The sequence below is a fragment of the Coloeus monedula genome (genome assembly GCF_965178545.1).
Source record: "Coloeus monedula genome assembly, chromosome: 14".
NCBI lineage: Eukaryota > Metazoa > Chordata > Aves > Passeriformes > Corvidae > Coloeus > Coloeus monedula.
The window spans coordinates 4,597,349-4,613,192 of record NC_138794.1 but is presented as its reverse complement, the minus strand read 5'-3'; the positions used below and the strand labels follow the sequence as shown (position 1 = coordinate 4,613,192).

The 15,844-nt window shown below is 38.8% G+C and overlaps 1 protein-coding gene across 1 annotated transcript; it reads left to right on the top strand.

The window, feature by feature from the left end:
- Positions 1 to 410: 410 nt before the first annotated feature.
- On the top strand, positions 411 to 4,710 carry CFAP161 (cilia and flagella associated protein 161; the record flags this gene model as incomplete). Its single annotated transcript, XM_082290569.1, has 7 exons — positions 411 to 473; positions 585 to 674; positions 843 to 1,078; positions 1,732 to 1,816; positions 2,713 to 2,871; positions 3,534 to 3,607; positions 4,542 to 4,710. 7 exons carry the CDS (start codon positions 411 to 413, stop codon positions 4,708 to 4,710), a joined length of 876 nt encoding a protein of 291 aa, XP_082146695.1.
- Between the last annotated feature and the right edge of the window lie 11,134 nt (positions 4,711 to 15,844).

Sequence of the window (15,844 nt, the reverse complement as noted above, 5' to 3'; positions counted from 1 at the left end):
CTGCCCAGCGCAGTGGCGGAGTCACCACCCCGGAGGCATGTAAAAGATGTGCAGATGTGGCACTTGGGGGACACGGTTTAGCGCGGACCTGGCAGTGTTCGATTCACAGTGGGCCGGGATGATGTGGAACACCTTCCCCCCCTCAGGCACTCTATAACTCCCGGCCCCTCACGGCCCCTCGCCCTCGGCGCCGCTCAGGCCCCGCCCTCTGCCCCGCCCTCCCCGGGCTGGCCAATCGCAGCCCATCCCGCCCCGGGCTGGCCAATCGCAGCCCATCCCGCCCCCGACTGGCCAATCGCAGCTCCCCCCGCCCTGGGCTGGCCAACCGCGGCCCCGCCCCTCCGCCCCGGCTGGCCAATCGCGGCGCAGCGTGGTCGCCATGGCGACGCGGGACGCGGCCCGGCCCGGCCATGGCGTCCTACAGGCTCGGGGTCCGCGTGGGGAACTGGCTGGAGGAGGAACTGGCGGAGGAGGTATCGCCACCCCAGGCCTCGCCCGCCTGCTCCCCTGCTCTCTAAATCCACTTCAGACGCGAGATTTCGGGTGCCGGCTAACACGTCTGCTCCTCTCTCCTTTGCCAACAGGAGCGCCTGAGGGATTTTATCCGTAAGAGAGAACAAGGACAACTTTTAGGACAGAGATTGGCCAGACTTCAAGAGAGTGTTTTCAAGAAGGTAATTTTTAAAGAGGGTTGTGTTCATCGCCCCAAGACCCCCCATGGAATGGCATAGCTCTTATTATTGTTCTGCGTGCACTAAGAATGCTACGGAATTTATGTGCTTAAATACTTCTGATATCAGGTTCAGATAATGCTGTAAAATACTGTGTAAATTTTAATTTAGGTGGAGCTGTCAGTATCTTCTGATGGATTTGTTCACTTTGGAGACACTGTGTTGCTTATGAACCCAGACAACAAATCCTCGAAGGAGAGGGAGCCCGAAATCTCTGGTGATGTGACTCTGGCTATTGACATGGAAGAAGTATCCCTGTACTCGGATGAACCCCTGCAGATCTCACGTGGACTTAGTGCAGTCAAGAGCGTGGACCCTATGGGTCGAAATGCTTTCTGTATTGTAAGGTCTGGTACTTTATTCTGACTCGTTTTCAGCTATTATTTTAGCTTTAGCTACCTTGTTTTGGGAAATAGGCAGCGACGTTTGCTAATATACAAAGGAATTTGAGTAAATTTAATTTATTTAAGAAGGAGTATTCAGTCATGCATTATGCTTGATTCTGTGCTGCATAATACTCTGATTAATTCCAAGGACCTCTAAATCAGCTTAGGTGTGATAACAGAATTAAGTTCACTGTATCATTTGGTAAATTCTGCAGCTGTTTTTATTATGCTCATATTCCAGTTGCAGACAAAACATGTCCAAATACCACTACTATTAATATTCACTCTCCTGCAAGCAGAAATATGTGTCATTGCTTTTGCTTTCCATGAAGTGGACGTGGTTCTGTTGTCCTAAAAACCCAGCATATTCTCTTTCTCAAATATATATTTAATTGCTGCTCTTTGTTGGACAAGAAAGAGAAGAACAGAGTCCTGCTCAATAGTCAAAGCCTCTGCCTTAGGTTAAGATATTTAACCTGTTTTAAAAAGTAAACAATACAAAATATTGTTCGCAAAGCAACGTCTAACTGTAGACCAAAACAGACAAAAACCCCTAAATAATAGTAAAACTGATTATTTGAATGTATCTTTTTTCCTTTTTACAATTTTAACAGTGTTGATGGAAGTGCAGTGGGTGAACCACTTAGATATGGGCAAAACTTCCTTATTGGGACAAAAGGAGGGGTTTCTGACAAAATGGTAAGGCAATAAAATTGCAAATGGCAGTGGTAGCATATACTGATAACGTGCATTGAATCCTTATCTAAGTATAGATAGATAAAGCTGTACAGTGGTTCAGCATCTTAACTTCACACAACAGGCTCAGAATCATGCATAGATCAAGACAAGTAATACCTAATTAGAAAGTTTATGCTACTTGCCTGAGGTCAGGTGTGCAGACCAAGGGGGCTGTTAGCCAGAACAACTGAATAAAGGAGATCTAAAAAAGGAAAGAAAAGAAATCACGGTTAGACTGTGAATCATTAAAGAATTCATGAAGGAGATTTTAGGTTTTTTCACTTTGAACAACTCACTTAAGAGTTGGACTTGATGATCCTTGTGGGTCCTTCCAACTCAGAATATTCTGAATATTCAGAATATTCTGAATATTCAGAATATTCTGAAACTCCAAGATGAGAAGATTTCCTTTCTTATGAAGATGATCTATAGCAGGAATACAAAGTCAGGCACTATTCTATCATTCCAAGGGAGCAGATTTCTATTAAATGGTAACATTCTTTCCCTCTGCAAATTAAAAGCAAATAAACTATTACCTATATGTATACATGCAAAATAAGTCACCACAACTTTGAAAATTTTTCCTTCTCAACAGTCACTCTGGTGAGATAAAAAATATTTGGAATGTAAATTCAATTTTAAGTTAGTATTCACTAATCTTCATATAGAATAACTACTTAATGAGTTTATCAACAGCATAGAATCTATCCTATGGGTTTTGCCTGCATAATTTTAGCTGGGAAGACTGATCTGTCAGGAGCCAAGAGAAAAGATTTTTGTTCAAAAATATGTTTTAAAATTACGTATCTTGTTTCTTTGACATTAGCACCATCATTAATATATATTTTTATTTACAGTTCTATCTGGCAAGTGACCACAAAACATTTCGAGAATTTGCTAAAAAATCTCGCCTTCAGAAAGTCTTTTTGACAGCTGAGCTTTCCTATTTGACTTTCTGGCAAGCTAAGGCCTTGGATCCACAGCTGCGTCTTGAATATGAGGGATGTCCAGTTCCTGTAAGAAAATAAAACTGTAGGAAACATTATGAAAATTTAATTGAAACAGGTGGATTACTGAGAAAAAAAAAATGTTACCATTTTATTCACATATTTCCTTTATGCCAGTTCTGACCTTGACGTTTAGGAAGGGGGAGAGGGAAGGAACAATCTCTTTAATTAGGGAATCTGCTTATACAAATATTTGTTTCTGGTGTTCATTTTGAGGTTGACTTGTTCAGTTTTTCTCATCAGAAATTTTAAAAGGTTGACATTTTATCATGTGAGGGTGCAGTACTTACCTGTTTTTCAGGCCTTTTGAGACACTAGATTCCATTTCCAATGTTTGGAGATGTGATTAAATAACAGCTCCTGTAGATTAAACGTCTAATAAAATTCTCAAGGCATCTCAATAAGTGGATGATTTTCCAAATGTTTTTAACCTTTTGCAAATACAGTATTTTCCCTGTACCAGATAACTCCTAGACTTCCTGAAGTGCTGGTGTACAGCAGAGCATCACAAATACAACTGTTCCCCTACAGCCTTGAACTGAGACTCATTTACATGAATCAGCTCACTAATAAACAAAGTCAAAATTCTCTAATTGTTAAAGACAGTCTTTATTCACAATATTTGTTTAAAAACATTTGTCAAGTGTCTTCCCTTGTTCTTTTTTTTCCAGACAGAAACTAAAATTATTATTACTCATTGCTATACCAATCGCAACCTAGCCGTTCCAAGGACCTTCTGTGTGTGGTAAGGATAACTTACAGCTGGCACAGTGTGTGCACAGTGATGTGCCAACATCAAGAATTACTCTAAGGAGCAATGGAGGTGCTTTAGGAACACACTGAGGAAATGGAGAGGAATGCAGAATGCCATTCTCCTTTCCCTTATTTTACATTTTGGCCACTGTGTTGCTGCAGACAGTTGGCTCAGTCTTAGTTGTTTGGATTTTTTTTTGTTTCATTTTCCATTATCATATCATGCTTTTAGTTTTCTCTAGTTTCTTGGTGGTTCTCCCTTTGAGTATCTTGGGCAATGTCAGTTGTTTGGGTTACTTTTGAAGGAAAAAGAAAAGATATACTAAGAAGTGTAAGGAACAAGGGAACTGAATAAAACCACACTGCTTAAAGCTCTGTATGCTTATGTCCATCTGAATCAATGTCTCTACAAATTGAAGTTAATCCAACAATTCCAGTTAATACACATGCATTAAATTAATATTGATTAAACACTGCTAAGAGTATACCAATGTTTCCCATTAACTTCTTAGCAAGACTGCAGATTTGTATAAGATTTTTGAGGATGCAAGGTCTGAAAGTTTGAGGCTAAAAAAGTTGAGTAGCCAGAGTCTTCCTCAGTCAGAGAGAAGTGGGGATGAGGGCTTAACCAGCTTGTACATATTGAGTTGGTATATCAGGGCCTTATTCTGCTGGGGCTCCTTTTAGCTCTGAGGTGAGAAAGGTGGCATTTGCCTTGGATTTCAAGTTCCTAAATTATTCATAGGAAACAAAGTAGGTTATTGTGTTTCTTGCAAGGATCTGTTATTTGAAAGTGCATGGTGATGATTCTGAGCAAGCCAAGAGAAAAATGAGAAAATCTTGAACAATTCACAAGTAATGAAGATTTGCTGAATTTGTATATATATTAATTCTCCCTGCCTATCCCCTCTCTTTTGACTTTGCAGGTCTTATTTTGGAAGAGAATTTGAAGTAATTTGTCACAATTATCTGGACTCCCACAAAGTTGAAGAAGATCAGAACCACTGGGAGATAGTTACAGGAAATCCTGGTCCTGAAGATGGTACAATGCTTGAGAGACCCGAAGCTCTCCCAGAAGGGTACAAGAATGAATGAGTTTCATGAAAAGACAGAGAATATAAAAGCACAAGACCACAGCCAGGAGAGGTTGATGAGACTCTGATTCTTGTTTCTTTCTGTTTAGATTTTAGTTTAAGTGATGTTTGTTTTAAAAATGGAATTGAAAGTCTGCCATTAGTAATAATTGCATATAGATTTTCATTGAATTGCTGGCTCTTGGAGTATATTTAACCAATTCTTCCAAAGGCAAACCAGTGTCACAATTTTTAAAAAGGTCAGTGGACAGTTTCCAAAACACTGAAAACCAAGCACATGCAAATTTATCATGGGATATTTTGACATTTAAAGTTCATCTGAAAGAAAGTTGGTTGTTGAGCTTATTCCACCCTCCATCTAGCACAACATTGCCAATTATTAAATCACAAATGAGATTTTTTTATCTTGAAATAGTCTTCTAATTCATGGATATAAATTGAGCTTTTTATGTTTGTCCACGTATTCTAAACACTTAAATATCAAGTAACCAAGAACTTGAGCACAGTCATGCACACTAGATACTTACAACAGCCTTTTCCATGCATCACCATGTTCCATTTACCTCTCACCCACAGCATTTTCCAGTACATGGTCATTTCTAACAAGTTTGAGAGTAAGGTAAAATTGTCAAAGAAAATTAGGCACCCACAAGTTTCATGACAGTAAATGCCAAACAGAAAATAAATATGAGATGCTGTAAGTTTATCCCAGTAAGAAAAAGATTGGAGTCTATGTTCTTACCTAATTAAACAACAGAAAATCCACATGAAATTAAACAAAGAAAAGGCCTTTGAAGGGTACAAATTTCAGCCAAAACTCACATATTCTTAAAAAACAAAATCAACCAAGCATAAAATGCAAAGACTTGGAAAACAGATATCATTACTTCATAGATTTACCTTTCTTTATATGGAAGCTGAAAAAGCATCACAGAGAATCTTTTAATGTATGACATTCCGTTATATCCATTGAGTTAAATGTATATTTATTTCATCTCTCACTGTACCACAAGAACAGGCTCTTTCTGCACAAAGGAAGTGAATACCCGAGTAAAATACTACATAGATCTCCATTCATAAAAGATTCCAAAGATCTTCAATGATTATAATAAAGTCAATTAAAACTTTCTAAGTTTTCCCAAAACAAACCCACTAAACTTTCACAAAAGAAGGGATCTTTAAGCTCTATTCCCAAATAGTCTGTTTGAAGCCCACAGGCAAGGCTTACAAAGTTCTTGCCTTTATTCAATTTAAGTTAAATCAGCAGACTGCAGCATCAGCTAAGTGGCACTTGGCATACAGGATCTCAGAGCAGCAGCCAGCTCATGGTGCTGTGACATGCAGGTGTGCTCTGAGGGCGTGCACTGCAGAGGACAGCTTTTGAATCACACTCCTTGTGTGCAAAGATTTACAGATCTGTTATAGATGGGCTGTTATACAGGAAATGATCTATTATAGATGGGCTGTTATACAGGAAATGATCTTTAGGAACCTTTGCTTTTGCTTTTCCTTTTTCTTTCATTTTCTGTGTAAGGATTTGTAACATGATGTGTGATGTGTTTGTAGAGGGTCTGTTAATACTTCAACATTGAGGTTAAAATTTGCACATTTTCACAATGGATTGACATGAATCTACTTATATTTTGTAGATATTAAACTAGTGAAACTTAAACTGCATGAATGCACTGCAGTGTTTCTAACTTGGCCATTGTGGACTTCTGCTGGTGTTAGATGCAGCTATTTCGACTCTAAGTCTCTTTCCTCTGGGTCAAATGTAGGAAACAAGAAGAGGCTTTAAACCAAAACCATTTTTGAAACAAAGCTTCGTGTGAACTCATGCAGGAGTGAGAGCTGTGTGGGCAGAGTGCCTGGGCTGGCTGATGTTTTGGGCAGGAGTGTTTGTGTGTGCGTTTGTGTGGAAGGAAAGCAATGCAGGCTGTACAAAAACAAGTTTTGTAAAGATTTAGAGGAAAAACAAAGAGATAAACAGATACAGAAATGAGTACAAAAGCAGGTAATGTCGGAACTGGGGGCTGATTAAAAGTGGCTTGGAGACTTGTGTGTTTTCATCACTTTGTGCTTGTTGGAAAGGACGTCTTGAGCTGAAAATAAACAGGATTGAATCAATATTCCTGATTCCATTCGCACTGTTAACCCCACAGATTTATGCATATATAATAGATATTTATAATTCATCTAATTCACGATAACAAATACAAATACTTACCTGTTTCCCAATTTTTCTTTTAAAAGCTGTTTTGCTTTTTTGCACTTCTTAATATCGGCCACCCGATGGCGGCACATCTTTCTAAACAGCAGAATTATTGCTCCATCTGTGAAGCAACCTGAAACGTGTAAATCCAAGTGAGTCCCTAATACAATGCCACAGAAGGAAAACAAGTGAAAACAGACTTGAATTCTGGGCTACGGTATGTCATTAATGTTAAATCATGTTTTTGGAAAATATAGTTAAGCACAAAGGTGGACAGAGCAACGTAGGACATTGTGAATTGGGTACAATCAGCTTCTTTCAATTAATTGGAACATTAAGTAATTTGTAACCAAAGCATACTTAGAGGAAACTGGGAGCTTTTCCTTCACTTTCTGTGTAAAGATATGAAACTTGATGTGTGATGACCAATGCATATTTTTATAGGGGCACTGTTGTTGCTTACTCCAATTTACAGAAATAAAAATTATGTACATTTTCACAACAGATTGACATAATTCTGCTTTGATTCTGTTGGTATTAAACTAGGAAAAAATCAGGCTGTGTAGAGCTCAGTGTAGGGTTTGTAACTTATCCATTTGTTGATAAACACAGGATTTAATATAAAGAATTAGAGGATTGAATATTAGTGGAGAATATGAACAATCCTGCAATTTCCAGTTAGAATCACAATATTTCTCATGGATAAGGCAATGGAGACCTGAACCATACTCCAGACCTGACCACTGGGTTGCTTTTTCTTGTCCTAATACTGCATATCATGAAATATGGGCAGTGATGCTTCCCTCCTTTGCAATGCACTTTGCTTTTTGTTGGTGTATGGCACAGTCATATTAAGAAAGCTTTCAATGCTTCTTCCAAATTAGACCCAATATAGATAGCTCCACAAAGTACATTGTGGGAAGATAAAACTGGCTTTGCCTCCATTCCAGACAGCTCAAAAGCTGTTAGCATGAAGCCAATCCTGAGCTATTAGCCCTTGCTGGGGGACAGGGTGCATTAGTTCAAATTTAGTGCTGTGTTACAATGGCTTTTCACAGGCCTGAGGCACAGAGAGTGCTCATATCTGCACGTTTTGCTCTGCAGTTGTGTGTTAGCAGCACAATAGTGAAGTAAGGGAGAAAATTCAGAGTCAGCAAAGAAAAGGTGACTGGTTAACTCACACTTTGGTAACACTGGAAAATGAAAATCCAGTTTTAAATATGCCTTTTCAATTCCCTCTCTTTTGCATTCTTCCCCAACTTATATTTCACATCACATCACTTCTCTGCCATGTTGTCTAGCCCAAACTTACTGATTTACTGTGGTTATAAAGTGCTCTTCTAGCACTCAGCACAAGTTCTTGGGCTCACACCTAATCACATCAGTATCTTCAGAGGCTGCTTTTCTCTCAGTGATTGTCATGAAGTATTCTTTTAGCTCAGATAGCTGGTAGAGGAAGAAGCCATATGCAGGATTAGTAACTGGATAAAACATCTGAGGGAAAATGGCACAGAGAACATTACAATAAAATTCCACACATCAGTGGAAGAAAATATCCAAGCACTGGAAAATTTGGTGGAGTTGGCAGGTAAGAGGGTGATTTTGATAACATCTGTGCCAAATCATCCTAAATTAATATTGCACATCTGTTATAATTTGAGTGGGGTGGGTGTGAAAAGATCTTTTAAAACCATAGCTGTTGTTTTAGAAACACTTAAGACTTCGATGTACGAAAATTAAGGAGGCCACAAAATAAAAAGCATACAGATGTGAAATGCAAAATACATTAAATACAAGTGGAAATTATGAAATCTCTGTGTCATTTTATCAGCTACACTTCCCTTCTAATTCTGTTCTGTTTTAGGCTTTGTCCCGAGTCTTGCCTCCATTCTCTGCCTGACCTGCCTTATTTCCTTGCCCACACAGAGGGGTGAGCCTTGCTTTGTCAGCTCCCCCCTTCATGCTGGTTTGCCTTTGCCCTGGAAGCTGTAAAAGGGAATCTAATCCTCCACACTTGAGTCTCCTGGCAAAGAGGAGAAGTGGGAAAATCTGTCACCTTGCTGGATGTGTGCTGTTTCAGCAGCCATAAGGGTATCACCTACAGGATTTGCATGATAAATAAGCATTAAGAGGGACAACTTGGCATAAAGACATAGGGAAACCTCTCCACTTTGGGGTTTTTGGGGGTTTTTTTGGTTGACACTGTGTGTAGAGTGTATGTAGTGAAACAATTGACACTTTTCTTCCTTTTATTTTTCCCACTGCTGGGCTTGTACAAGGCAGCATCTTTCACTCAACAGAAGAGAATCGTCAGTATGGTGCTAGAAAGTATTATTACCACAGAGGTACGTTCTCTGGGGAAGTTTCTATGTGTTCTGTCAAGGAGGATTCAAAGTACAGCACAATAGGCACAAACATTTAAAAATGTCTGATGACATTAATACCCAAATTCAGTGGTGAAATTAATTCATACACATGAATTTCTAAGTTTATATGAGAAGCTCAGAGAGCTCATTTCCCAACATCTGTTAAATGCTGCTTCATACAATACGTCAAAACAAAACTAAACAGACCATCCAGTTAGAGGCCAGCTAGAATATATGTTTCTATAATGCTGGTCTTGTTTTAATTATAACCTCCTTGGGGCAGGGACCATATCTTCATCTTCATTGTTTTTTTCCGAGCACATAGAACTACAGCAGAAAAGCGCAGTAAGTAATAGCATGAAGCTATTAAAAGTGTTTGTAAGATGACAAAAAACTGAAGTAAACCTGGTGCAAATAGCCAGAGATATGGGCATATGAAATCTACACATAAAGCAATGCCAAACAGTAAACTCTTAGTGTGGGGTATGAAGATTCAGCTGGCCAAGTAATTCTGACGTTAATAGGAGTTGCTAGGAGAAGATCCCACAAACCACAGTGCTGTCCTTGTGGGTCTGACAAACCCAAAGAGGGGAGTAAGAATTATCCATGGTAGTATTTATTTTTATACATATATTTAGTTTTTTAATTATATGGCATACTAGTCAAAAATACCTAACCAGCCCTTAGCACAAGTCCCATTCGCAAAAGAGACACCAGTCCTGAGAAACTGAAGATCTGCTGCTTCAGTTTGTTCATGTTAAAACTGTCAGGAATTATGTTGCACATACCTTTGGAGATCTTAGTCTAAGAGATAATTTTCAAAAATCATATTTAGATGTTTCTCAAAACATTACCTGTATGATTTATAAAGATATTAAATCCCTAAGCAAAATGAAAGCAAGAAACTAGTGAATAAACAAAGCACTGAAGTTTGAACTACCTTTGCTTTATATTCAAACATCTTAAAACTCCTAAAATGCTGATTACTGTGGATTATTGTTTTAGGGTCACTAAAAGATCAAACACAGAGTTTTTAGAAATCCATGTCAGACAGAAATTTCTGTCCTTCCTCCCTGGTTTCCTACCACTCTTCTTCCTTGGGCTTTCTGCTTCTTCTACATCCTGAAGAAACAACTGAGCAGTTGTTTGGGGAAAAGTTTAAGGTTCATCAGCTTTTCCGGTCTTTTTGCTGACAATTTTGGCAGCATCATTATAGCCAGAACACCCAAGATGTATTATAGTCTCAAAAATAACCAGAGAATTCAACTCTGCCATGAAAATAAACACATACAGAGAAATATAAATGAATTGCTGCTATATACACATACACACATTGGGAACTTTAATGCTGACACACAAATCACATCCAGTTCAGCATATGCAGGAGAACAATCTTTCCTCATGTAAGAGTTTCTTTCTTCCTCATGTAACTGGTTTCTTTTTAAACTACCTGAAGTAATTAGTTCTTTCAGTGTAATCTGTAGTGGTCAGGGACTTATTCAGGTCTGGTTATAAATGGCTCCACAGCATCACATGGTGATCCAGAATAACACTCTAGCTATACTTACTGCTCCACCATCCACCCTTTTTCTTATCTGTCTTCATTCCCCTTTCTGCTTTCTGCACGTCCTCAAATCCAGCTGACCTCGGGTTCTAGTCACAAGTCTTACAGAGAAACTAGAAATTTGCTTAAAGATGGCCCAGCTTATGAGCTGTGCTCTTAGCTGCTCCTAAGTCAGTCAAGGTGATAGATAATTCTCTCCAGAGCATATTGAGTGGAGGACCTAGATAACTTTGTGGTCAATAATTAATAATTACAACAAAAGCAACTTTTAACCTTTTGGCATAAGTTTTATGATAAATTCCTAATCTATTTTACTGTGTTTTGTGAATTCGCTGCCAAAATGGCAGTTGAAATTTACTTTTAAGGCTTTCTTATTGAAACACCAGCTTTGGATCTAACCAGGAATTCTGCCAGAAGTCACCCTACTGTAAGAAATATTTATGACCAATAAAACATTTTTTGTTCTTGAATCAAACTAACTTGCATTAATAATTTAAGCAGGTTGCTGTGGTATTAGCTGAATGCATTTTGGGAGTCCCAAGCAGGCAGAGTTGAGATCATCAGCATTCAAGCTCTTAGACAGAACAGGCAGCTTGAAAGGCAACTAAAGAGTGCCTCCTGCTTTGTTGTCTTGGGAGGGGAAGCCAATCAGGATAAAAGAGAAGGGCTGAGTATGAAACTGCAAATCTCAGAGACTTAGGGCAGTTAACTCTGGCCTGGCAAGCCCTTGAAGAAAGCAGTCAGCCGTGGTAATCACCTAGACAAGCACCATGGGACGAGGCAGCCACCCACAGCTGCACGGCAGTACAAATTAAATCATCCCTACTGTGAAGTAGAATGTCTAATAGACCATAATTACAAAGATGGGGTCTGGGCTAATTTCTTACATAGGTGGTAAATTGCTGTAGCTCAGGTAAGGAGCATTAGTAAACTTTGTCTTTTGTTTTCGTGGCAACACTGGAACTCAGTGATCATGGTAGAGGTAAAAAACAGACCAGGCAAGCCAAAAATCCCCTCTGTTTGAGATTTGTATCTCTGGTCACTGTTTCAAAGGAAGACAAACCTGTTTCCATTTCCCTGTCTAACACAGGGAATGGTATTCTGCTCTGCACTCCCTCATGCAGGTACCATGTGCCCTCTCCCCTCATTCACTATATCTGTGCATCGCTATCCCTACTGGGCATAGCTCTTTCATAAAGGTAGTAAGAAGTAGATTGTGGATGTTTATTAGGTGCTAATGAGAAAAACAAAGAAACATTACAAAGCAAATATTTTAATTGTTCTTAAATATGTTGGCATTCCAAAGTTTTCCATAAAATTTGTCTGCGTATGCTTGCTCTCAAATGGCACCAAATTCCACAGGTTGAATGAATCAAATTAATAATTTTGATTAAGTTATCAGTTTATCCAGACACAAGTTCCCTGGCTCTCACGTCTTTCTCCACATTCCTTTTTCAGAAACAAATTACAGTTTGTTTAAAAGGAGTGCACGTAGCTATCTCAATAATTACATGACCTTTGTATGGCATCACATGTATGACCTTTGATACAACATAGCTTATTGTTCCCATTGCTTATTGAAAATTTTAGTGCTTCCAGAAGTGCTTGAAATTCAACATTTTTATCTGTCCCTTGCTAATTAATATCTAACTATAAATCAGCTGATTGTGCCGTGCTGGGCGGTTACGGAATTTTGTCGGTAAGTGCCAACTGATTTTAAACAGTGCCACGGTTTGGGACTACTGAATGGTTTCCTCTGAACACTGGGCTTCATACAGCATTCAGAAACACCAACACAAATTCCTGCTTCTTATGAAATTAGCTTAACAAGGATTTGGGGAGTAACCATTTGCACTCTATGGTTGATGTGTGCGACCTTTTCATCCAAGCAATTATTTCTGAGAACAGAACGTTCATTCATCACGGAAAGAATTGAGGCAAAGTCAATTTATACCACACATTTGGCCTGACACATGACACAACCATTTGCTGTTTGGTTTTAGAAGTTAAGCATTACATATAATCCAAAAAGTGGTGAAGGTTTTTTGGTCAGCCCATGTAACCTATAACAATCTTACATTTTCAGCAATAATATCAGGTTGTTGTTATAAAGATGTCAGAATTGGTATAAATGCACAATAGTAATTTTTCAAATATATTTGAAGGTATTCTACAAAAGAGAACTTATTATTGTGCCAGGGTAGGTCAGCAACTTTTGCCAACGAGCAGTGTAATTAAGTGAGAACAATCCCCCTGTGTAACTGTCATGAGGAGAGTATTTGTCACCTGGAATTCTGTGTGCTTCAACATAACAGCATGCTTGGCTATGGTAAGTTTCCTGAGGGCGGGACAATGAAGTTGAAACTGAAATGATAAGCAACGAAAGGAGTTCTTAAAGAGTTCAGAAAATACATCCATGAAACCAAATTTACAGAGAAAGAGAAGAACACAAACTAAAGCCCTTCAAAATATATTTAAACTTGCAGAACTACCTCTCCCTGGGGAGAATCCAATATGATATTAAGCTTCTGCAGGTGAACCTAGGTTATTTTCCCCACAGAAATAAACAGTGATCATTACAATTTAGGAGACAAATATAGCCAAAGTTATATTCTTCAATAAAAGTCTGTAAAGTTTTGTGTTGATACATTTCTCCCTTGCTCATTGAAGTTAAAAAGTCTCCTTGAAAGAGCATTTTAGAGATCAAAGAGAATTCACCTTTGCCACAGTTAAAACCAGTTTGTCTCATACAGTTCCTGTTACTGCAAAAAATATATTATCATGATAAGCCACTGGTTATGGAATAAAAAGTGTATTGGGTTTAAGTCTCACATTTCATTAAGCTATGTAACATTTGCTTGTTGAGTACAATCAGGACAACACACAGTAACTTACAATTAATAGCTTCACTTAGGTAGTGAAAACAAACCATTATTGAGGTGAATTCCTTTCACCTGATCTTGGCAATTACTACATTGCATTCTTCCAGTCCAGAACATTAATGCAAAATATGAATGACCAAGCAGGCTTTTGGAAAAAGTGCTAAACAGAAACGTAGCTCCCAAAATTGATCATGAGAGTACTAAATGTTGAGATGAGATCAGCCACTTTGCCAAAACCAGTATATTCCTGCTGTGGCAAATTGCATAGAGCAGAATAAACATTCCAGGAAGTTCTAATTACCTTCATGATGAACTTTATGTGACCACATTTCTGATTCAAATGCATCTGCCTTCACATTCCAGTGCTCTGAATTCTGTCTCATGACGGTATGTACACAGACAGCAAAGACATCACATTGCAGCAATCTGCTGGAAGAAAATGAAACAAATTCTTTCGTCTCTTACTGCAAAACACACTCCTTGGACTTCTTATAGTGGTTTTCTGAACTCTTCCCACCTTGTTACCAGCTGTGCTAAAATGAGCGGGTGCCAGAATTGGACATGGAGTGCTCATTTAATGCTTTGTTCAGTAGTAAGGATCCTGTTCTTCCTTGATGCTTTTTTGGCACATGCACTCATTTTCAAGGCTGCATCCAAGATCTCAGTGAGGGTGGGTGGCCTGGCTGGAGAAAAGAGTTGCATCCTCAAACCCCACTCCTGTTCTCATTTCTCGTTGCTTGAGCACTTTGAGAGCAGCACAAGCTGTTCCACTGGGGCCGAGGAAGCAGGGAGGGGAAGATGGAGAAGTGACATTTGTTGCACAGAAGAACGTGCTTGGGCTCTGTAGTTAGACTAAGAGCACCTGAGAGCTGCTTTTCTGAATTCAGCTGTGAGAGGATTATTCCACGCAGCTCTGGAGAGGTTGAAAGAAACTCTTCTGCTGAATGGAGACTTTGATTCTCTCTGTCCTGCCATTCTGCTCCTCTAGGTAAACTCTAGCTTTGCCTATAGCTACTCTGGCTGAACTTGTCCCTGTAGAGTAAGTTCTAACAGTCAACTGTTATTAAATTATTTAATAAAGACATTAGAACAATGGATAAAAGTATAATTTCGGGAATATAACCTAGATGTTTATTTTAAATGTCATCAAGTTTCTAAGGGTAAAGAATAGCAGAGGACTAAGAAATATATTATGACTCAGAAAGTTGTGAAGTCTGAATAAAAAAACACAAGTCAATGGTTATTTTGAGCTGGGAAGGATATTAAAAAGTGGAGATCCTACGACCTACACCAAAACTGGGGTTAATTTAATCTCTTTGTTACTCATCTGGAAAGCAAGCATACAGTAGCAGAGACAGCATAACTGGGAACTATGTGATTATTTAGAAAAGCCATGACTTAAAAAAAAACCCAACAGCAAACAAAACAAAACAAAAGCCTAAAAGAAGGGACGGAAAAAGATGGCAGCTGAAATTTAGTGTAGGCAAGCGTGAGGTAATGTGTACTAAAAAGAACAATTTGAACAACTCACATACACTTGATGGTTTGCAAAATCACTCAAGAAAAAGATCTAGGCGTTACTGCAGACAGCTTAATGGAAACTTCTACTCAGGGCACAGTAGTGGTCAAAAAAAGCAAACAAAATGTCAGGCTATATTAAAGATGGATGGAAGAATAATACTGGAAAGAACAACAATACCACCAAATATGTCGACAAAGTATTCTTCATCTTAAGATCAGGGTATTTTGCTTTCTTTATGTGAAAAGAAATGGGAATCACAGGGAAAAAGAAATTAAATGGTATTTAGGGGCATTGATAAACAAAGTGAAAGATATTTAAAGGGTATCAGAATGATATCCTTCAAATTAAGGGGTTTTTTTCTAAACAGCTTCTCTGTTCCTCAGCTGTTGAGTTTGCAGATAGGGTTAGCAGGATGGTATCTGTCACTTTGTCATGTCTACTGAGACAAGTGACAATCAGACTGTGGATGATCTCCTTTTGAGCACGAGGCCTGAATGTAATTTCTGTGCTGCTCTAGAGAAAAATGGAAAGGCTCAGTTCCTCACAGAACCTCCCTGCTCTCCCAAGCCCAGTCTGCAGAGCCCAATCC